Here is a 25,157-nt window from a genome sequence, read left to right as displayed (position 1 = left end):
CCACTACCACTATCAGATTAGAGCCATAAGGGAGACTAGACATCTACCACCCCACTACCACTATCAGATTAGAGCCATAAGGGAGACTAGGTATCTACCACCCCACAACCTCTATCAGATTAGAACCATACATAAGACTAGACATCTACCACCCAACTACAACTTTCAGATTAGAGCCATAAGGGAGACTAGACCTCTACCAACCCACTACCACTACCAGATTAGAACCATAAGGGAGACTAGACATCTACCACCCCACTACCACTATCAGATTAGAGCCATAAGGGAGACTAGACATCTACCACCCCACTACAACTTTCAGATTAGAGCCATAAGGGAGACTAGGTATCTACCACCCCACAACCTCTATCAGATTCGAACCATACATAAGACTAGACATATACCACCCAACAACAACTATCAGATTAGAGCCATAAGGGAGACTAGACATCTACCAACCCACTACCACTATCAGATTAGAACCATAAGGGAGACTAGACATCTACCACCCCACTACCACTACCAGATTAGAGCCATAAGGGAGACTAGACATCTACCACCCCACTACCACTATCAGATTAGAACCATAAGGGATTCTAGACATCTACCACCCCACTACCACTATCAGATTAGAGCCATAAAGTAGACTAGACATCTACCACCCCACTACCACTATCAGATTAGAGCCATAAGGGAGACTAGACATCTACCACTCCACTACCACTATCAGATTAGAGCCATAAAGTAGACTAGACATCTACCACCCCACTACCACTATCAGATTAGAACCATAAGGGAGCCTAGACATCTACCACCCCACTACCACTATCAGATTAGAGCCATAAGGGAGATTAGACATCCACTACCACTACCAGATTAGAGCCATAAGGGAGACTAGACATCTACCACTCCACTACCACTATCAGATTAGAACCATAAGGGAGACTAGACATCTACCACCCCACTACCACTATCAGATTAGAGCCATAAGGGAGACTAGACATCCACTACCACTACCAGATTAGAGCCATAAGGGAGACTAGACATCTACCACCCCACTACAACTTTCAGATTAGAGCCATAAAGGAGACTAGACATCTACCACCCCACTACCACTATCAGATTAGAGCCATAAGGGAGACTAGACATCTACCACCCCACTACCACTATCAGATTAGAGCCATAAGGGAGACTAGACATCTACCACCCCACTACCACTATCAGATTAGAGCCATAAGGGAGACTAGGTATCTACCACCCCACAACCTCTATCAGATTAGAGCCATAAGGGAGACTAGACATCCACTACCACTACCAGATTAGAGCCATAAGGGAGACTAGACATCTACCACTCCACTACCACTATCAGATTAGAACCATAAGGGAGACTAGACATCTACCACCCCACTACCACTATCAGATTAGAGCCATAAGGGAGACTAGACATCCACTACCACTACCAGATTAGAGCCATAAGGGAGACTAGACATCTACCACCCCACTACAACTTTCAGATTAGAGCCATAAAGGAGACTAGACATCTACCACCCCACTACCACTATCAGATTAGAGCCATAAGGGAGACTAGACATCTACCACCCCACTACCACTATCAGATTAGAGCCATAAGGGAGACTAGACATCTACCACCCCACTACCACTATCAGATTAGAGCCATAAGGGAGACTAGGTATCTACCACCCCACAACCTCTATCAGATTAGAACCATACATAAGACTAGACATCTACCACCCAACTACAACTTTCAGATTAGAGCCATAAGGGAGACTAGACCTCTACCAACCCACTACCACTACCAGATTAGAACCATAAGGGAGACTAGACATCTACCACCCCACTACCACTATCAGATTAGAGCCATAAGGGAGACTAGACATCTTCCACCCCACTACCACTATCAGATTAGAGCCATAAAGGAGACTAGACATCTACCAACCCACTACCACTATCAGATTAGAGCCATTAGGGAGACTAGACATCCACTACCACTACCAGATTAGAACCATAAGGGAGACTAGGTATCTACCACCCCACAACCACTATCAGATTAGAACCATAAGGGATTCTAGACATCTACCACCCCACTACCACTATCAGATTAGAGCCATAAGGGAGGCTAGACATCTACCACCCCACTACAACTTTCAGATTAGAACCATAAAGGAGACTAGACATCTACCACCCCACTATCACTATCAGATTAGAGCCATACGGGAGACTAGACATCTACCACCCCACTACCACTATCAGAATAGAACCATAAGGGAGACTAGACATCTACCACCCCACTACCACTATCAGATTAGAGCCATAAGGGAGACTAGACATCTACCACCCCACTACCACTATCAGATTAGAGCCATAAGGGAGACTAGACATCTACCACCCCACTACCACTACCAGATTAGAGCCATAGGGGTAACTAGACATCTACCACTCCACTACCACTATCAGATTAGAGCCATAAGGGAGAGTTGGTATCGACCACCCCACAACCTCTATTAGACTAGAACCATACATGAGACTAAACATCCACTACCAGATTAGAGCCATAAGGGAGACTAGGTATCTACCACCCCACAACCTCTATCAGATTAGAACCATACATAAAACTAGACATCTACCACCCCACTAGAACTTTCATATTAGAGCCATAAAGGAGACTAGATATCTACCACCCCACTACCACTATCAGATTAGAGTCATAAAGGAGACTAGGTATCTACCACCCCACTACCACTATCAGATTAGAGCCATAAGGGAGACTAGACATCTACCACCCCACTACCACTATCAGATTAGAGCCATAAAATAGACTAGACATCTACCACCCCACTACCACTATCAGATTGGAGCCATAAAGTAGACTAGACATCCACTACCACTACCAGATTAGAGCCATAAGGGAGACTAGGTATCTACCACCCCACTACCACTATCAGATTGGAGCCATAAAGGAGACTAGACATCCACTACCACTACCAGATTAGAGCCATAAGGGAGACTAGGTATCTACCACCCCACTACCACTATCAGATTAGAACCATAAGGGAGACTAGACATCTACCACTCCACTACCACTATCAGATTAGAACCATAAGGGAGACAGGACATCTACCACCCCACTACCACTATCAGATTGGAGCCATAAAGGAGACTAGACATCCACTACCACTACCAGATCAGAGCCAATAAGGGAGACTAGACATCTACAACCCCACTACAACTTTCAGATTAGAGCCATAAAGGAGACTAGACATCTACCACCCCACTACCACTATCAGATTAGAGCCATAAGGGAGACTAGACATCTACCACCCCACTACCACTATCAGATTAGAGCCATAAGGGAGACTAGACATCTACCACCCCACTACCACTATCAGATTAGAGCCATAAGGGAGACTAGACATCTACCACCCCACAACCTCTATCAGATTAGAACCATACATAAGACTAGACATCTACCACCCAACTACAACTTTCAGATGAGAGCCATAAAGGAGACTAGACATCTACCACCCCACTACCACCATCAGATTAGAGCCATAAGGGAGACTAGACATCTACCAACCCACTACCACTATCAGATTAGAGCCATTAGGGAGACTAGACCTCTACCAACCCACTACCACTACCAGATTAGAACCATAAGGGAGACTAGACATCTACCACCCCACTACCACTATCAGATTAGAGCCATAAGGGAGACTAGACATCTACCACCCCACTACCACTATCAGATTAGAACCATAAGGGAGACTAGACGTCTACCACCCCACTACCACTACCAGATTAGAGCCATAAGGGAGACTAGGTATCTACCACCCCACAACCACTATCAGATTAGAACCATAAGGGATTCTAGACATCTACCACCCCACTACCACTATCGGATTAGAGCCATAAGGGAGGCTAGACATCTACCACCCCACTACAACTTTCAGATTAGAGCCATAAAGGAGACTAGACATCTACCACCCCACTATCACTATAAGATTAGAGCCATAAGGGAGCCTAGACATCTACCACCCCACTACCACTATCAGATTAGAGCCATAAGGGAGCCTAGACATCTACCACCACACTACCACTATCAGATTAGAGCCATAAGGGAGACTAGACATCTACCACCCCACTACCACTATCAGATTAGAGCCATAAGGGAGCCTAGACATCTACCACCACACTACCACTATCAGATATACTTCCGGCGCCGAAAAGAGATGGCCGCCTCGCTTCGCGTTCCTTGGAAAATATGCAGTATTTTGTTTTTTTACGTGTTATTTCTTACATCGGTACCCCAGGTAATCTTAGGTTTCATTACATACAGTCGGGAGGAACTACTGAATATACGATTAACGTCAACTCATCATCGTTCCTACCAGGAATATGACTTTCCCGAAACGGATCCAGTGTTTTGCCTTCCACCCAATACAATGGATCTGATCCCAGCCGGCGACCCTGTGCGACGCTGAAAAAGGGGCAAACGAGGCGGTCTCGTGGTCAGGCTTCGGAGACGGGCACATCGCGCTCCACTCCCTAGCATACTACTCGCCAATGTCCAGTCTCTTGACAACAAGGTTGATGAAATCCGAGCACGGGTAGCATTCCAGAGAGACATCAGGGATTGCAACGTGCTCTGCTTCACGGAAACATGGCTAACTCAAGGGACGCTAACGGAGTCGGTGCAGCCAGCTGGTTTCTTCATGCATCGCGCCGACAGAAACAAACATCTTTCCGGTAAGAAGAGGGGCGGGGGGGTATGCCTTATGATTAACGAGAAGTGGTGTGATCATCATAACAACACACAGGAACTCAAGTCATTCTGTTCACCTGATCTAGAACTCCTCACAATCAAATGTCGACCGCATTATCTACCAAGGGAATTCTCTTCAATCATAATCACAGCCGTATATATTCCCCCCCAAGCAGACACATCGATGGCCCTGAACGAACTTTATCTGACTCTTTGTAAACTGGAAACCACACACCCTGAGGCTGCATTCATCGTAGCTGGGGATTTTAACAAGGCTAATCTAAAAACAAAACTCCCTAAATTCTATCAGCATATCGATTGTGCTACCAGGGCTGGAAAAACCCTAGACCATTGTTATACTAATTTCCGCGACGCATATAAGGCCCTCCCCCGCCCCCCTTTCGGAAAAGCTGACCACGACTCCATTTTGTTGATTCCAGCCTACAAACAGAAACTCAAACAGGCTCCCGCGCTCAGGTCTGTTCAACGCTGGTCCGACCAATCTGAATCCACGCTTCAAGACTGCTTCGATCACGCGGATTGGAATATGTTCCGCATCGCGTCCAACAACAATATTGACGAATATGCTGATTCGGTGAGCGAGTTCATTAGGAAGTGCATTGACGATGTCGTACCCACAGCAACGATTAAAACATTCCCAAACCAGAAACCGTGGATTGACGGCAGCATTCGCGTGAAACTGAAAGCGCGAACCACTGCTTTTAACCAGGGCAAGGTGACCGGAAGCATGACCGAATACAAACAGTGTAGCTATTCTCTCCGCAAGGCAATCAAACAGGCTAAGTCCCAGTACAGAGACAAAATCGAGTCGCAATTCAACAGCTCAGACACAAGAGGTATGTGGCAGGGTCTACAGTCAATCACGGATTACAAAAAGAAAACCAGCCCCGTCGCGGACCAGGATGTCTTGCTCCCAGACAGGCTAAACAACTTTTTTGCCCGCTTTGAGGACAATACAGTGCCACTGACACGGCCCCCTACCAAAACCTGCGGGCTCTCCTTCACTGCAGCCGAGGTGAGTAAAACATTTAAACGTGTTAACCCTCGCAAGGCTGCAGGCCCAGACGGCATTCCCAGCCGCGTCCTCAGAGCATGCGCAGACCAGCTGGCTGGTGTGTTTACGGACATATTCAATCAATCCTTATCCCAGTCTGCTGTTCCCACATGCTTCAAGAGGGCCACCATTGTTCCTGTTCCCAAGAAAGCTAAGGTAACTGAGCTAAACGACTACCGCCCCGTAGCACTCACTTCCGTCATCATGAAGTGCTTTGAGAGACTAGTCAAGGACCATATCACCTCCACCCTACCGGACACCCTAGACCCACTCCAATTTGCTTACCGACCCAATAGGTCCACAGACGACGCAATCGCAACCACACTGCACACTGCCCTAACCCATCTGGACAAGAGGAATACCCATGTGAGAATGCTGTTCATCGATTACAGCTCAGCATTTAACACCATAGTACCCTCCAAACTCGTCATCAAGCTCGAGACCCTGGGTCTCGACCCCGCCCTGTGCAACTGGGTCCTGGACTTCCTGACGGGCCGCCCCCAGGTGGTGAGGGTAGGTAACAACATCTCCACCCCGCTGATCCTCAACACTGGGGCCCCACAAGGGTGCGTTCTGAGCCCTCTCCTGTACTCCCTGTTCACCCACGACTGCGTGGCCATGCACGCCTCCAACTCAATCATCAAGTTTGCGGATGACACTACAGTGGTAGGCTTGATTACCAACAACGACAAGACGGCCTACAGGGAGGAGGTGAGGGCCCTCGGAGTGTGGTGTCAGGAAAATAACCTCACACTCAACGTCAACAAAACAAAGGAGATGATTGTGGACTTCAGGAAACAGCAGAGGGAGCACCCCCCTATCCACATCGACGGGTCAGTAGTGGAGAAGGTGGAAAGTTTTAAGTTCCTCGTTGTACACATCACGGACAAACTGAATTGGTCCACCCACACAGACAGCGTTGTGAAGAAGGCGCAGCAGCGCCTCTTCAACCTCAGGAGGCTGAAGAAATTCGGCTTGTCACCAAAAGCACTCACAAACTTCTACAGATGCACAATCGAGAGCATCCTGTCGGGCTGTATCACCGCCTGGTACGGCAACTGCTCCGCCCACAACCGTAAGGCTCTCCAGAGGGTAGTGAGGTCTGCAGAACGCATCACCGGGGGCAAACTACCTGCCCTCGAGGACACCTACACCACCCGATGTCACAGGAAGGCCATAAAGATCATCAAGGACAACAACCACCCAAGCCACTGCCTGTTCACCCCGCTATCATCCAGAAGGCGAGGTCAGTACAGGTGCATCAAAGCAGGGACCGAGAGACTGAAAAACAGCTTCTATCTCAAGGCCATCAGACTGTTAAACAGCCACCACTAACATTTAGCGGCCGCTGCCAACATACCGACTCAACTCCAGCCACTTTAAAAATGGGAATTGATGGAAATTATGTAAAAATGTACCACTAGCCACTTTAAACAATGCCACTTAATATAATGTTTACATACCCTACATTACCCATCTCATATGTATATACTGTACTCTATATCATCTACTGCATCTTGCCATCTTTATGTAATACATGTACCACTAGCCACTTTAAACTATGCCACTTTATGTTTACATACCCTACAGTACTCATCTCATATGTATATACCGTACTCTATACCATCTACTGCATCTGCCATGCCGTTCTGTACCACCACTCATTCATATATCTTTATGTACATATTCTTTATCCCTTTACACTTGTGTGTGTGTGTAAGGTAGTAGTTGTGGAATTGTTAGGTTAGATTACTTGTTGGTTATTACTGCATTGTCGGAACTAGAAGCACAAGCATTTCGCTACACTCGCATTAACATCTGCTAACCATGTGTATGTGACTAATAAAATTTGATTTGATTTGATTTGAGATTAGAGCCATAAGGGAGACTAGACATCTACCAACCCACTACCACTATCAGATTAGATCCATAAGGGCGCTAGGCATCTACCACCCCACTACCACTATCAGATTAGAGCCATAAGGGAGACTAGACATCTACCAACCCACTACCACTATCAGATTAGAGCCATAAGGGAGCCTAGACATCTACCACCCCACTACCACTATCAGATTAGATCCATAAGGGCGCTAGGCATCTACCACCCCACTACCACTATCAGATTAGAGCCATAAGGGAGCCTAGACATCTACCACCCCACTACCACTATCAGATTAGATCCATAAGGGCGCTAGGCATCTACCACCCCACTACCACTATCAGATTAGAGCCATAAGGGAGACTAGACATCTACCACCCCACTACCTCTATCAGATTAGAGCCATAAGGGAGACTAGACATCTACCACCCCACTACCACTATCAGATTAGAGCCATAAGGGAGCCTAGACATCTACCACCCCACTACCACTATCAGATTAGATCCATAAGGGCGCTAGACATCTACCACCCCACTACCACTATCAGATTAGAGCCATAAGGGCGCTAGACATCTACCACCCCACTACCACTATCAGATTAGAGCCATAAGGGAGCCTAGACATCTACCACCCCACTACCACTATCAGATTAGATCCATAATGGAGACTAGACATCTACCAACCCACTACCACTATCAGATTAGAGCCATAAGGGAGACTAGACATCTACCAACCCACTACCACTATCAGATTAGAGCCATAAGGGAGACTAGGCATCTACCACCCCACTACCACTATCAGATTAGAGCCATAAGGGAGACTAGACATCTACCAACCCACTACCTCTATCAGATTAGAGCCATAAGGGAGACTAGACATCTACCACCCCACTACCACTATCAGATTAGAGCCATAAAGGAGACTAGACATCTACCACCCCACTATCACTATAAGATTAGAGCCATAAGGGAGCCTAGACATCTACCACCCCACTACCACTATCAGATTAGAGCCATAAGGGAGCCTAGACATCTACCACCACACTACCACTATCAGATTAGAGCCATAAGGGAGACTAGACATCTACCACCCCACTACCACTATCAGATTAGAGCCATAAGGGAGCCTAGACATCTACCACCACACTACCACTATCAGATTAGAGCCATAAGGGCGCTAGGCATCTACCACCCCACTACCACTATCAGATTAGAGCCATAAGGGAGCCTAGACATCTACCACCCCACTACCACTATCAGATTAGATCCATAAGGGCGCTAGGCATCTACCACCCCACTACCACTACCAGATTAGAGCCATAAGGGAGCCTAGACATCTACCACCCCACTACCACTATCAGATTAGAGCCATAAGGGAGACTAGACATCTACCACCCCACTACCACTATCAGATTAGAGCCATAAGGGAGACTAGACATCTACCACCCCACTACCACTATCAGATTAGAGCCATAAGGGAGACTAGACATCTACCAACCCACTACCACTATCAGATTAGAGCCATAAGGGAGACTAGACATCTACCACCCCACTACCACTATCAGATTAGAGCCATAAGGGAGACTAGACATCTACCACCCCACTACCACTATCAGATTAGAGCCATAAGGGAGACTAGACATCTACCACCCCACTACCACTATCAGATTAGCACCATAAGGGAGACTAGACATCTACCACCCCACTACCACTATCAGATTAGAACCATAAGGGAGACTAGACATCTACCACCCCACTACCACTATCAGATTAGAGCCATAAGGGAGACTAGACATCTACCACCCCACTACCACTATCAGATTAGAACCATAAGGGAGACTAGACATCTACCACCCCACTACCACTATCAGATTAGAACCATAAGGGAGACTAGACATCTACCACCCCACTACCACTATCAGATTAGAGCCATAAGGGAGACTAGACATCTACCACCCCACTACCACTATCAGATTAGAACCATAAGGGAGACTAGACATCTACCACCCCACTACCACTATCAGATTAGAACCATAAGGGAGACTAGACATCTACCACCCCACTACCACTATCAGATTAGAGCCATAAGGGAGACTAGACATCTACCACCCCACTACCACTATCAGATTTGAACCATAAGGGAGACTAGACATCTACCACCCCACTATCACTATCAGATTAGAGCCATAATGGAGACTAGACATCTACCACCCCACTACCACTATCAGATTAGAACCATAAGGGAGACTAGACATCTACCACCCCACTACCACTATCAGATTAGAGCCATAATGGAGACTAGACATCTACCACCCCACGACCACTATCAGATTAGAGCCATAAGGGAGACTAGACATCTACCACCCCACTACCACTATCAGATTAGAACCATAAGGGAGACTAGACATCTACCACCCCACTATCACTATCAGATTAGAACCATAAGGGAGACTAGACATCTACCACCCCACTACCACTATCAGATTAGAACCATAAGGGAGACTAGACATCTACCACCCCACTACCACTATCAGATTAGAGCCATAATGGAGACTAGACATCTACCACCCCACAATGTTTATGTTTTTTGACCCTCCTATAATTGACATTTATTCTGGCAAAACACAATAGCTATAAAAAATGTGAATCGGTGATTCCTAACTTTTGAATCGTTTTTCTGACCAATGCATGCTGCTATTTGGATCCGTTTGGGGGGGTCCACTTACCGATGCAGTCCTATCTTTAACATTAGAATCAGGGAGTAGTTCCATCCCTATTTAGAAGCAAATCATATCCCTGTTGTTACTAAATGTGTAGCCACAGTCGAATTGAGGTAGTGACTCAGAATTAGTCTCAGAAGGACATTTCTGAAACAGAATCCCTGTATTGAGACTGAGCATGGAGGAAGAAGGAGGTGTGGGTAGATTCTGAAACAGAATCCCTGTATTGAGACTGAGCATGGAGGAAGGTGGAGGAATGAGTAGATCGCTGTGTCATCATGGATCTAGAAACAGCTCTGTTTGGATTCCCAGTAGATTGACTAGCAATATAAGAGTCACAGGCATGAAGAAGGGAGAGATGAGAAAGGGGGAGGGATCCTATGAACCAGACTAATACCTAGGAGCTGCCTAACAGATGATCCTATGAACCAGACTAATACCTAGGATCTTGTGTTCTTCATGCGTTAATGAAGAAACCTGCACGCTGCTCTCGCTAGTATCACTGCTCTTTATTGAGCTTTATGTGTTCGTCATGCATTAATGAAGAAACCTGCACACTGCTCTTTATTGAGCTTTATGTGTTCTTCATGCATTAATGAAGAAACCTGCACACTGCTCTCACTAGTATCACTGCTCTTTATTGAGCTTTATGTGTTCTTCATGCATTCATGGAGAAACCTGCACACTGCTCTCGCTAATATCACTGCTCTTTATTGAGCTTTATGTGTTCTTCATGCATTAATGAAGAAACCTGCACACTGCTCTCACTAGTATCACTGCTCTTTATTGAGCTTTATGTGTTCTTCATGCATTAATGAAGAAACCTGCACACTGCTCTTTATTGAGCTTTATGTGTTCGTCATGCATTAATGAAGAAACCTGCACACTGCTCTTTATTAAGCTTTCCCTAATCGGCCTCAACGCCTCAGTTAGAGCTCTGTGGGGGGAGGGGAGAGCTCAATTAAAACAGTCTCTACCAATGTTGAAACATGGTGGGATTGATGTTGTTTTGCAGTGGAGATTGATGATGTTGATGATGTTATTGTTGATGATGTTATTGCTGATGTTGTTATTGTTGATGTTTTTGTTGATGTTGATGTTGATGTTGATGTTATTGTTGATGTTGTTGTTGTTGTTGTTATTGTTGATGTTGTTGTTATTGTTGATGATGTTGTTGTTATTGTTGATGATGTTGTTGTTGTTGTTGTGTTACAGTAGAGGCCCTCCACCTTGGCACTCTGATGGCAGCCCACGGCTACTTCTTCCCCATCTCAGACCATGTGCTCACGCTGAAGGACGACGGAACCTTCTACAGGTTTCAGGTACTACGATCAGATCAACTTCTACTGTAGTAATTGAACCAGTCAAACACTCATCTACAGGTTTCAGGTACTACGATCAGATCAACTTCTACTGTAGTAATTGAACCAGTCAAACACTCATCTACCTTCTACAGGTTTCAGGTACTAAGATCAGATCAACTTCTACTGTAGTAATTGAACCAGTCAAACACTCATCTACTAACACAACCCTATCCCAGTAGGACGTAGAGACAGAAGACACATTCAGTACTGTACAAAACAAATATCCCTTCAGTTGATATAATATTATCTGAATACCTGAAACCACAGTATTCTATCAATATTGCCAAGTAATGCTATGATAGAGTGATGCAGCCGGTATAAACTATAGGTCATGTTTACAGATCAGGTATAAACTATAGGTAATGTTTACAGATCAGGTATAAACTATAGGTAATGTTTACAGATCAGGTATAAACTATAGGTAATGTTTACAGATCAGGTATAGACTATAGGTCATGTTTACAGATCAGGTGTAAACTATAGGTCATGTTTACAGATCAGGTATAAACTATAGGTCATGTTTACAGATCAGGTATAAACTATAGGTCATGTTTACAGATCAGGTGTAAACTATAGGTCATGTTTACAGATCAGGTATAAACTATAGGTCATGTTTACAGATCAGGTATAAACTACAGCTAATGTTTACAGATCAGGTATAAACTATAGGTCATGTTAACAGATCAGGTATAGACTATAGGTAATGTTTACAGATCAGGTATAAACTATAGGTCATGTTTACAGATCAGGTATAAACTACAGCTAATGTTTACAGATCAGGTATAAACTATAGGTCATGTTAACAGATCAGGTATAAACTATAGGTAATGTTTACAGATCAGGTATAAACTACAGCTAATGTTTACAGATCAGGTATAAACTATAGGTCATGTTAACAGATCAGGTATAAACTATAGGTAATGTTTACAGATCAGGTATAAACTACATCTAATGTTTACAGATCAGGTATAAACTATAGGTCATGTTAACAGATCAGGTATAGACTATAGGTAATGTTTACAGATCAGGTATAAACTATAGGTAATGTTTACAGATCAGGTATAAACTACAGCTAATGTTTACAGATCAGGTATAAACTATAGGTCATGTTAACAGATCAGGTATAGACTATAGGTAATGTTTACAGATCAGGTATAAACTATAGGTAATGTTTACAGATCAGGTATAAACTATAGCTAATGTTTACAGATCAGGTATAAACTATAGGTCATGTTTACAGATCAGGTGTAAACTATAGGTCATGTTTACAGATCAGGTATAAACTACAGCTAATGTTTACAGATCAGGTATAAACTATAGGTCATGTTTACAGATGTTTGTTTACAGAATGTTCCACTATAGAAACAACAGTGAGGGTCTATTAGAATCATATGGGTCCATAGAGAGTCTGTTAGAATCATATGGGTCCATAGAGAGTCTATTAGAATCATATGGGTCCATAGAGAGTCTGTTAGAATCATATGGGTCCATAGAGAGTCTATTAGAATCATATGGGTCCATAGAGAGTCTGTTAGAATCATATGGGTTCATAGAGAGTATGTTAGAATCATATGGGTCCATAGAGGGTCTATTAGAATCATATGGGTCCATAGAGAGTCTATTAGAATCATATGGGTCCATAGAGAGTCTGTTAGAATCATATGGGTCCATAGAGAGTCTATTAGAATCATATGGGTCCATAGAGAGTCTGTTAGAATCATTTCACCATGCACTCTCTCTCGCTCACACTTTATTCCTCTCAATTCAATTTCAATTCAATTCAAAGGGCTTTATTGGCACGGGAAACTTGTAAGTGAAATAAACAATAAAAATGAACAGTAAACATTACACTCACAGAAGTTCCAAAAGAATAAAGACATATTATGTATATATACAGTGTTGTAACTATGTGCAAATTGTTAAAGTACAAAAGGGAAAATAAATAAACATAAATATGGGTTGTATTTACAACGGTGTTTGTTCTTCACTAGTTGCACTTTTCTCCCTCCCTCCCTCCCTCTCCCCCTTCTCTCTCCCCCTCCCCCCTTCTATCTCTCTCTCAGACTCCCTACTTCTGGCCATCTAACTGTTGGGAACCCGAGAACACAGACTATGGTGAGTACAGCAGACAATACAGCAGACTATGACCTAAATCACCTAATTGTCACACACACACAGAGACGCATTAAACCATTGTCCAGACCAGGAAATCCAGGCTACTTTGCTGTTCTGCTCTGCTAAGTCGGCCCAGAGCTCCAGTCATCCCTCCAGATGGAAGCTACTTCCTGCAGCCGGATGGATTACTGTTCTGACAGGATTTCTATGAAAAACAAAAGCAGCTGAACAATATTCATATCCAGTTCACTGGTATACAACCAGGACACCAATAAACCAATACCCTGTCTGTCTGTTTCCTGTCTGGTATACAACCAGGACACCAATACCCTGTTTGTCTGTTTCCTGTCTGGTATACAACCAGGACACCAATAAACTATTACCCTGTTTGTCTGTTTCCTGTCTGGTATACAACCAGGACACCAATAAACTATTACCCTGTCTGTCTGTTTCCTGTCTGGTATACAACCAGGACACCAATAACCTATTACCCTGTTTGTCTGTTTCCTGTCTGGTATACAACCAGGACACCAATAAACTATTACCCTGTTTGTCCGTTTCCTGTCTGGTATATAACCAGGAAACCAATACCCTGTCTGGTATATAACCAGGAAACCAATTAACCAATACCCTGTCTGTCTGTTTCCTGTCTGGTATATAACCAGGAAACCAATTAACCAATACCCTGTCTGTCTGTTTCCTGTCTGGTATACAACCAGGAAACCAATTAACCAATACCCTGTCGGTCTGTTTCCTATCTGGTATACAACCAGGAAACCAATACCCTGTCTGTCAAAACAAATCCAAATCAAATTGTATTTGTCACATGTTTAGCAGATGTTATTGTAGCAAAATGCTTGTTTTTCTAGCTCCAACAGTGCAGCAATATCTAACAATTCACAACAATACACACAATACACATAACCTAAAAGTAAAATAATGAAATATATAAATATTAGGATGAGCATTGTCGGAGTGGCATAGATTAAAACACAGTAGAATAGAATACAGTATATACAGTGGGGAGAACAAGTATTTGAAACACTGCCGATTTTGCAGGTTTTCCTACTTAGAAAGCATGTAGAGGTCTGTAATTTTTATCATAGGTACACTTCAACTGTGAGAGACGGAATCTAAAACAAAAACCCAGAAATTCACATTGTATGATTTTTAAGTAATTCATTTGCATTGGTTGAGCCTGTTCTTGTTTGCTTATGGCGTTGTTGGTTCTTATGGCGTTGTTGGTTTTCTGGGCTCCGTTATTTACTTATTTACTCAATTAAGGAATACTCAAAATGTGCATTTATAAATCATAACAATTTTTATCAAAATACAGCTGTAGACAGAAGTCAAAGATCAAACATCAAACATACAACTGATGTCTCTCCTGAGTTCTGCAAAATAGGAAAAGTCCAAGTTGCTTTAAATATGCTTGCAGTCAACCTCTGGTGATGTAACTGCCTATGTCAATACCTTCTATTCATGAGACCAAGCCCATGCATAATACAGTTTTATAAACTTGCAAGAGAGACACTAGTTCCAGTGTTTTTCTAAGGACTCTGCAGTAATTTTCCACTCCCCAAGTTGCTTTATAGTGGTATGTCTGACTCGTCTCTCTTTCAATCCCCTGCAGGGTTCTGTGTCTATGAATCTCTTTTAGCCTTGAGGCGCTTTCTCACAGACACCCTGTTTTGACTGCAAATAACTCACATCTCTCAGACCGTTTCTTATAAGAGACAGAGACTAGAAAAGAACTGTGGAACAATATTAAACCTTATAATGAATATATATATTGTTAATCTGTAGTCTAGGAGCCTATAAATGTAGTGGGGGAGGGGTCTTATAGCCCTTCCCCTTCTATTAATACAACATAATCAATTATTATAATACATCAAACATTTGGCACAGCCCCTATCATGACCCCAGGTTGACCCCATCAGAGTTATACAGCTGGTCGAGTGCAGTCTTAGTGCTTCCATCGGTTTGTGGCGGTAAAAAGATGGCTACGAATAATATAGATGAGAACTCTCTTGGGTGGATAGTGTGGTCTACAGTTTATCATGAGGTACTCTACCTCAGGCGAGCAATACCTCCAGACTTCTTTAATATATGACATCACACAGCAGCTGTTATTGACAAATAGACACATACCCCCGCCCCTCGTTTTACCTGACGTAGCTGCTCTGGCCTGCCGATGCACGGAAAACCCAGCCAGCTCTATATTATCCGTGTCGTCGTTCAGCCACGACTCGGTGAAACATAAGATATCACAGTTTTTAATATCTTATGAAGTGGACTGTAGGATAGCTTTAGTATAGCTTTGTCTGTTTGCCACAGAAGCCGTGCTTAGCCAATCAGTGAAAACCACTGCATGACTGCCTATATCTGTTTCTACTGACTATTTCAATCAGTCAGTCAATCAATCAATCACATGTATTTATAAAGCCCTTTTTACACAGAGTACGAAACATTAAGGAACACCTTCCTAATATTGAGTTGCACACCCTTGCCCTCAGAACAGCCTCAATTCGTCAGGACATGGACTCTACAAGGGGTCAAAAGTGTTCCTCAGGGATGCTGGCCCATGTTGACTCCAATGCTTCCCACAGTTGTGTCAAGTTGGCTGGATGTCCTTTGGGTGGTGGAACATTCTTGATGCACGCAGGAAACTGTTGAGCTTGAAAAAACCCAGCAGAGTTGCAGTTCTTGACACACTCAAACCGGTGCACCTGGCACCTACTACCATACCTCATTCAAAAGGAACTTAAATCTTTTGTCTTGCCCTTTCACCGTCTGAATGGCACACATACACACTCCATGTCTCAGTTGTCTCAAGGCTTAAAAACCCTTCTTTAAATTAACCTGTCTCCCCCCTTCATCTGATTGAAGTGGATTTAACAAGTAACATCAATAAGGGATCATATCTTTCACCTGGTCAGTCTGTCATGTAAAAACATGTGTTCCAACACTCAGTGTACATCAGCTGATATCTCAAAGTGCTGTACAGAAACCCAGCCTAAAACCCCAAACAGCAAACAATTCAGGTGTAGAAGCACGGTGGCTAGGAAAAACTCCCTAGAAAGGCCAGAACCTAGGAAGAAACCTAGAGATGAACCAGCCTCTGAGGGGTGGCCAGTCCTCTTCTGGCTGTGTCGGGTGGAGCTTATAAGAGTACATGGCCATTAAGGTCAGATCGTTCTTCAAGATGTTCAAACGTTCATAGATGACCAGCAGGGTCAAATAATAACCATGTGGGTGCAACAGGTCAGCAACTCAGAAGTAAATGTCAGTTGGCTCTTCATAGCCAATCATTCAGAGGTCGAGACAGCAGGTGGGGGAGGGTCGAAACAGCAGGTGGGGTAGAGAGAGAGAGGGAGAGAGAGAGAGGGTCGAAACAGCAGGTCCGGGACAAGGTGGCACGTCTGTAGCACAATATTTCTCCTGACTGACTGTTTCTGCTGACTGTTCTCTGAGGGACTGTTTTTCACCTCTGTCTCTTTCAGCTGTTTACCTCTGCAAAAGAACAATGCAAAACAAAGCCCGCCTGGAGCTGGCTGACTACGAAGCTGTAAGCTCCCTCCTCTGCTTCCTCCTCCCTCCTCTCCTTCCTCCTCCTCCTTCCCTCTTCTTCCCTCCTCCAACTCCTCCCACCTCCACCCACCTCCACATCCTCCCTCCTCTCCTTCACCTCTTCCTCCCTCTCTCTCTCTCTCCCTCCCTCATCTCCTTCTCAACCTCCTCCACCTCCTCCCACCTCCATCCTTCCTTCCTTGCTTCCCTCCCTCCTCCTCCTCCTCCTCCTCCCTCCTTTCCTCCTCCTCCTCCCTCCTTTCCTCCTCCTCCATCCTCAATTCCTGCTCCTCCAGCTCTTCCTCCTCTATTCTACTGTATCAGTCGTCTCTATCCTAGCGTAAAGACCTACTGTATTCAATTCAAAACAACTTTATTAGTCCACTCAGAGGTATGTTTAATGTACGAGGTAAACTATAAGACACTAAGTGTTTGTCTGTGTGTGTTTCAGGAGAGCTTAGCCAGACTACAGAGGGCCTTCGCCAGGAAATGGGAGTTTATATTTATGCAAGCTGAAGCACAAGCAAAGTAAGTGTCTCCTCCAATCCAGCGTCTCAAACGGCACCCTATCCCCTACACAGTGCACTACTGTGGGTGCTGTTTGGCCCTTGGTTATAAGTAGTGCACTATGTAGGGGATAGGGTACCATTTGAAAAAAAAACTTTTCCCCCAACAACAAAGCCTCAAGATTTCTGCCTCAAATTACTCACAGATGTGGAAAGAGAGGAGATAGGAGAGAAGGGGAGGCGGGAGAGGAGAGAAGGGGAGGGGAGGCGGGAGAGGAGAGAAGGGGAGGGGAGGCGGGAGAGGAGAGAAGGGGAGGCGGGAGAGGAGAGGAGGGGAGGCGGGAGAGGAGAGGAGGGGAGGCGGGAGAGGAGAGGAGAAGGGGGGCGGGAGAGGCGAGGAGGGGAGGCGGGAGAGGAGGGAAGGGGAGGCGGGAGAGGAGAGAAGGGGAGGCGGGAGATGAGAGAAGGGGAGGTGGGAGAGGAGAGGAGGGGAGGCGGGAGAGGAGAGGAGGGGAGGCGGGAGAGGAGAGGAGGGGAGGCGGGAGAGGAGAGGAGAAGGGGGGCGGGAGAGGAGAGGAGGGGAGGCGGGAGAGGAGAGGAGGAGGGCGGGAGAGGAGAGGAGAAGGGGGGCGGGAGAGGCGAGGAGGGGAGGCGGGAGAGGAGGGAAGGGGAAGCGGGAGAGGAGAGAAGGGGAGGCGGGAGAGGAGAGAAGGGGAGGCGGGAGAGGAGAGAAGGGGAGGCGGGAGAGGAGAGGAGGGGAGGCGGGAGAGGAGAGGAGGGGAGAGGAGAAGGGGGCGGGAGAGGAGAGGAGAGAAGGGGAGGCGGGAGAGGTGAGAAGGGGAGGCGGGAGAGGAGAGAAGGGGAGGCGGGAGAGGAGAGAAGGGGAGGTGGGAGAGGAGAGAAGGGGAGGGGAGGCGGGAGAGGAGAGGAGGGGAGGCGGGAGAGGAGAGAAGGGGAGGCGGGAGAGGAGGGGAGGCGGGATAGGAGAGGAGGGGAGAGGAGAAGGGGGCGGGAGAGGAGAGGAGAGAAGGGGAGGCGGGAGAGGTGAGAAGGGGAGGCGGGAGAGGAGAGAAGGGGAGGCGGGAGAGGAGAGAAGGGGAGGTGGGAGAGGAGAGAAGGGGAGGGGAGGCGGGAGAGGAGAGGAGGGGAGGCGGGAGAGGAGAGAAGGGGAGGCAGGAGAGGAGAGGAGGGGAGGCGGGAGAGGAGAGGAGGGGAGAGGAGAAGGGGGCGGGAGAGGAGAGGAGAGAAGGGGAGGCGGGAGAGGAGAGAAGGGGAGGCGGGAGAGGTGAGAAGGGGAGGCGGGAGAGGAGAGAAGGGGAGGCGGGAGAGGAGAGAAGGGGAGGTGGGAGAGGAGAGAAGGGGAGGGGAGGCGGGAGAGGAGAGAAGGGGAGGCGGGAGAGGAGAGGAGGGGAGGCGGGAGAGGAGAGGAGAAGGGGGGCGGGAGAGGAGAGGAGGGGAGGCGGGAGAGGAGAGAAGGGGAGGCGGGAGAGGAGAGAAGGGGAGGCGGGAGAGGAGAGAAGGGGAGGCGGGAGAGGAGAGAAGGGGAGGTGGGAGAGGAGAGAAGGGGAGGGGAGGCGGGAGAGGAGAGGAGAGGAGAGGAGAGGAGAGGAGAGAAGAGAAGGGGGGCGGGAGAGGAGAGGAGGGGAGGCGGGAGAGGAGAGAAGGGGAGGCGGGAGAGGAGAGGAGGGGAGGCGGGAGAGGAGAGAAGGGGAGGGGAGGCGGGAGAGGAGAGAAGGGGAGGCGGGAGAGGAGAGAAGGGGAGGCGGGAGAGGAGAGGAGGGGAGGCGGGAGAGGAGAGGAGAAGGGGGGCGGGAGAGGAGAGGAGGGGAGGCGGGAGAGGAGAGAAGGGGAGGCGGGAGAGGAGAGGAGGGGAGGCAGGAGAGGAGAGAAGGGGCTGGGGCAGAGTAGAGAAGGGGAGGCGGGAGAGGAGAGAAAGGGAGGGGAGGGGGGAGGGGAGAGGAGAGGAGAGGAGAGGAGAGGAGAGGAGAGGAGAGGAGAGAAGAGAAGGGGGGCGTGAGAGGAGAGGAGGGGAGGCGGGAGAGGAGAGAAGGGGAGGCGGGAGAGGAGAGGAGGGGAGGCGGGAGAGGAGAGAAGGGGAGGGGAGGCGGGAGTGGAGAGAAGGGGAGGGGAGGCGGGAGAGGAGAGAAGGGGAGGCGGGAGAGGAGAGAAGGGGAGGGGAGGCGGGAGAGGAGAGAAGGAGAGGGGGGAGAGGAGAGAAGGGGAGGCAGGAGAGGAGAGAAGGAGTGTACAGATGTAGGATCTTAATTTGAGCCCGTTTGCTAAGGCAGGAAACTTATCCTGCAGCAACAGGAAATGTAAATTATTATGTGGATTATAAATAATGAACATGTTTGCAAAGGTTCATACATTTTTTGTTCGGGAAAATCAAGTCTGAAATTTCTAAGTGAAAATTACAAACTTCAGAAGCCTTTTTAAACCTCAAATACACATGTTACTTTTCCTACATTTCAAGAAAGTTCATCTGCGACAGGGTGATCAAAAGAAGAACCTACATCTGTAACTAAATGCATGATGGGATGTCTGTGTGACAAGGTGTCCACCTCTATCCTTTAACTCAGAGTTGACAAGAAGAGAGACAGAATTGAGAGGAAGATTCTGGACAGTCAAGAGAGAGCATTCTGGGACGTGCACAGACCAGTGGTAAGAATACAGTCTCTGTTTCCCCTGTCACCACAGACCAGTGGTAAGAATACAGCCTCTGTTTCCCCTGTCACCACAGACCAGTGGTAAGAATACAGTCTCTGTTTCCCCTGTCACCACAGACCAGTGGTAAGAATACAGTCTCTGTTTCCCCTGTCACCACAGACCAGTGGTAAGAATACAGTCTCTGTTTCCCCTGTCACCACAGACCAGTGGTAAGAATACAGTCTCTGTTTCCCCTGTCACCACAGACCAGTGGTTAGAATACAACTCTCTGTTTCCCCTGTCACCACAGACCAGTGGTTAGAATACAACCTCTCTCTGTTCTACTAAGGTGTAGACCTTAGTGAAATGCTGACTGACGAGCCCTTATTCAGACTGCATTTCACTGCGAGGTCTACACCTGTTGGTTAAGGGCTGGTCAGTCAGTATTTCACTGTGAGGTCTACACCTGTTGGTTAAGGGCTGGTCAGTCAGTATTTCACTGTGAGGTCTACACCTGTTGGTTAAGGGCTGGTCAGTCTGCATTTCACTGTGAGGTCTACACCTGTTGGTTAAGGGCTGGTCAGTCAGTATTTCACTGTGAGGTCTACACCTGTTGGTTAAGGGCTGGTCAGTCAGCATTTCACTGTGAGGTCTACACCTGTTGGTGAAGGGCTGGTATTTTGATGTGGGGCGCTGTCCTCAGATAATTGCATGGTATGCTTTTACCTAAAACCTCTTAGGGATCGCAAACCGCTAGCGGAACACCTGTCGACAACATCTGGTGAAATTGCAGAGCACCAAATTCAAAATGACAAAATCGTAATATTAAACATTCATGAAAATACCTACATCATTTAAAAGCTTAACTTCTTGTTAATCCAGCCGCTTTGTCAGATTTCAAAAAGGCTTTACGGCAAAGCATACCATGCAATTATCTGAGGACAGCGCCGCACATCAAAATACTTTTTCAACCAGCACAGGCTTCACAAAAATCACAAATAGCGATGAAATAAATCACTTACCTTTGAAGATCTTCCTCTGTTTGCAATCCCAAGTGTCAGGTTTTGGCCAGGACTGTTCTGGTTTTTGTCACTAGATGTCCCCATTGCACCTTTTTTGAACCTTTTGTTTTTTCCTTGCTCTATTATTGTTTGCACCTGTGTGTCGTTCCCTTGTTGGTATTTAAACCCTGTGTGTTCCTCAGTTCTTTGCTCAGTGTCTGTATGTTAGCACCCAGCCCCAGCCCAAGCCTTGTTGTGAACATATATTTTCTCTTGTTGGATTTTCCAGAGGTTCTCTGGTTTTGTTCTTGTGTATTTTTGGAAGATATCCATTCTGTCAGGACCCGGTGCGAGAAACAGTCACTAATAATCGGCAGAACCCAGAAGATGAGGCAGACACAGCAGTACTAGAGATGGTGGTTTAATAAAAGAACAAGATCTTCAGGCAAAGAATATAAATCCACAACGTCCAAAATAAAGCCAAGAGGCAAAAAATGGATATCTTCCAAAATACAAAGAAAATCCACAAAGTGGTAAGAACAGCAAGGGAAAAAACAAACCTCAAAAGACTAATCCAAAAATACACAAGAACAAAACCAGAGAACCTCTGGAAAATCCAACAAGAGAAAATATATGTTCACAACAAGGCTTGGGCTGGGGCTGGGTGTCAGAGCTGCTAGGAGTACTGGGTGGAGGAGTCAAGCGCAGAGAGCAGGTATTCAAGAACGTGGATTTTATTTCCTGTAGACAGGGAAAACGATCATGCCCAAACACACGGGCGCATGAAAATACCAGTCCAAACACACAGGACTAAACTGTCCGGAAAATATAGAATCCACATAAAATCCAACACCAAATAACAGAGAACAAGCCCGCACAACAGCCAGCGGGCTACCTACCCTTAAATAGCCTACCCACCAAACTAAACTCAAAACAGGTGCACCCAATCAGCCCAAACTAACAGAAACAAAAAGAAAAGAATCGATGGCAGCTAGTAGGCCGGTGACGACGACCGCCGAGCGCCGCCCGAACAGGAAGAGGCACCATCCTCGGCGGGATTCGTGACACTGGGTGCTAACATACAAACACTGAGCAAAGAACTGAGGAACACACAGGGTTTAAATACCAACAAGGGAACGACACACAGGTGCAAACAATAATAGAGCAAGGAAAAAACAAAAGGTTCAAAAAAGGTGCAATGGGGGACATCTAGTGACAAAAACCAGAACAGTCCTGGCCAAAACCTGACACCAAGGGTCCCAGCTACACAATGAATGGTCATTTTGTTTGATAAAGTCCTTCTTTATATCCAAAAAAGTCAGTTTAGTTTGCGCCATTGATTTCAGTAATCCACTCGTTCAACATGCAGACAAAGGAATCCAAAAAGCTACCGGTAAACTTCGTCCAAACAAGTCAAACAATGTTTCTATCCAATCCTCAGGTACCCTAATATGTAAATAAACAATAATATTTCAAATGGAAAGAACGGTGTTCAATAGAAAAGGAAAATAGCGAAGATCGCGCCCTCATTCACGCCAAAAGCCTACCTTTCCTGATGAGCACACCTTGGAAAAACTACTACTACTTACCTTTTCAAGAAACAAGCCTGAATCCCTGTATAAACACTGTTGACATCTTGTGGAATTTTCCAGAAATTTTCCAGATGGATTTTCCTTGGGTTTTCACCTGCCATATCAGTTCTGTTATACTCACAGACATAAATTTTTAACAGTTTTAGAAACAGTTTTCTATCCAATGGGCCTGAATAACAGGCAGTTTACTTTGGGCACGTCAGTCAGCCGGAAATTCAGGATACTGCCCCCTAGCCTTAAGAAGTTCTGGAAATGTGGAAATGTGTCCTTGTTCCTCAGCCTGCAGAAGACTGATGTAAATGTGTCCTTGTTCCTCTATACAGCCTGGAGAAGACTGATGTAAATGTGTCCTTGTTCCACAGCCTGCAGAAGACTGATGTAAATGTGTCCTTGTTCCTCTATACAGCCTGGAGAAGACTGATGTAAATGTGTCCTTGTTCCTCAATACAGCCTGGAGAAGACTGATGTAAATGTGTCCTTGTTCCTCTATACAGCCTGGAGAAGACTGATGGAAATGTGTCCTTGTTCCACAGCCTGCAGAAGACTGATGTAAATGTGTCCTTGTTTCTCTATACAGACTGGAGAAGACTGATGTAAATGTGTCCTTGTTCCTCTATACAGCCTGGAGAAGACTGATGGAAATGTGTCCTTGTTTCTCTATACAGCCTGGAGAAGACTGATGGAAATGTGTCCTTGTTTCACAGCCTGGAGAAGACTGATGTAAATGTGTCCTTGTTCCTCTATACAGCCTGGAGAAGACTGATGTAAATGTGTCCTTGTTTCTCTATACAGCCTGGAGAAGACTGATGTAAATGTGTCCTTGTTTCTCTATACAGCCTGATGTAAATGTGTCCTTGTTTCTCTATACAGCCTGGAGAAGACTGATGTAAATGTGTCCTTGTTTCTCTATACAGCCTGATGTAAATGTGTCCTTGTTCCTCTATACAGCCTGATGTAAATGTGTCCTTGTTTCTCTATACAGCCTGATGTAAATGTGTCCTTGTTTTTCTATACAGCCTGGAGAAGACTGATGTAAATGTGTCCTTGTTTCTCTATACAGCCTGATGTAAATGTGTCCTTGTTCCTCTATACAGCCTGATGTAAATGTGTCCTTGTTCCTCTATACAGCCTGATGTAAATGTGTCCTTGTTTCTCTATACAGCCTGGAGAAGACTGGTGTAAATGTGTCCTTGTTCCTCTATACAGCCTGATGTAAATGTGTCCTTGTTCCTCTATACAGCCTGATGTAAATGTGTCCTTGTTCCTCTATACAGCCTGATGTAAATGTGTCCTTGTTCCTCTATACAGCCTGATGTAAATGTATCCTTGTTCCTCTATACAGCCTGATGTAAATGTGTCCTTGTTTCTCTATACAGCCTGGAGAAGACTGGTGTAAATGTGTCCTTGTTCCTCTATACAGCCTGATGTAAATGTGTCCTTGTTCCTCTATACAGCCTGATGTAAATGTATCCTTGTTCCTCTATACAGCCTGATGTAAATGTGTCCTTGTTTCTCTATACAGCCTGGAGTTGACTGATGTAAATGTGTCCTTGTTTCTCTATACAGCCTGGAGAAGACTGATGTAAATGTGTCCTTGTTTCTCTATACAGCCTGATGTAAATGTGTCCTTGTTTCTCTATACAGCCTGGAGAAGACTGATGTAAATGTGTCCTTGTTTCTCTATACAGCCTGATGTAAATGTGTCCTTGTTCCTCTATACAGCCTGATGTAAATGTGTCCTTGTTTCTCTATACAGCCTGATGTAAATGTGTCCTTGTTTTTCTATACAGCCTGGAGAAGACTGATGTAAATGTGTCCTTGTTTCTCTATACAGCCTGATGTAAATGTGTCCTTGTTCCTCTATACAGCCTGATGTAAATGTGTCCTTGTTCCTCTATACAGCCTGATGT

General features: G+C 45.8%; 1 protein-coding gene across 1 annotated transcript in view; it reads left to right on the top strand.

Annotated features, from left to right (window-relative positions):
* Window positions 1-25,157, top strand: part of rgs7b (regulator of G protein signaling 7b) — a 355,436-nt gene that overhangs the window by 308,005 nt on the left and 22,274 nt on the right. Inside the window, exons 5-9 of the mRNA XM_071394737.1 lie at window positions 11,669-11,775; window positions 13,881-13,932; window positions 17,436-17,500; window positions 17,954-18,030; window positions 20,588-20,669. Of these exons, the coding sequence (XP_071250838.1) occupies window positions 11,669-11,775; window positions 13,881-13,932; window positions 17,436-17,500; window positions 17,954-18,030; window positions 20,588-20,669 (383 nt within the window). The remainder of the gene's footprint in view (window positions 1-11,668; window positions 11,776-13,880; window positions 13,933-17,435; window positions 17,501-17,953; window positions 18,031-20,587; window positions 20,670-25,157) is intronic.

Source organism: Salvelinus alpinus, chromosome 3 (assembly GCF_045679555.1).
Source record: "Salvelinus alpinus chromosome 3, SLU_Salpinus.1, whole genome shotgun sequence".
NCBI classification, from domain to species: Eukaryota; Metazoa; Chordata; class Actinopteri; order Salmoniformes; family Salmonidae; genus Salvelinus; species Salvelinus alpinus.
The sequence above is the reverse complement of the archived record's forward strand: the minus strand, read 5'-3'. Positions and strand labels throughout refer to the sequence as shown.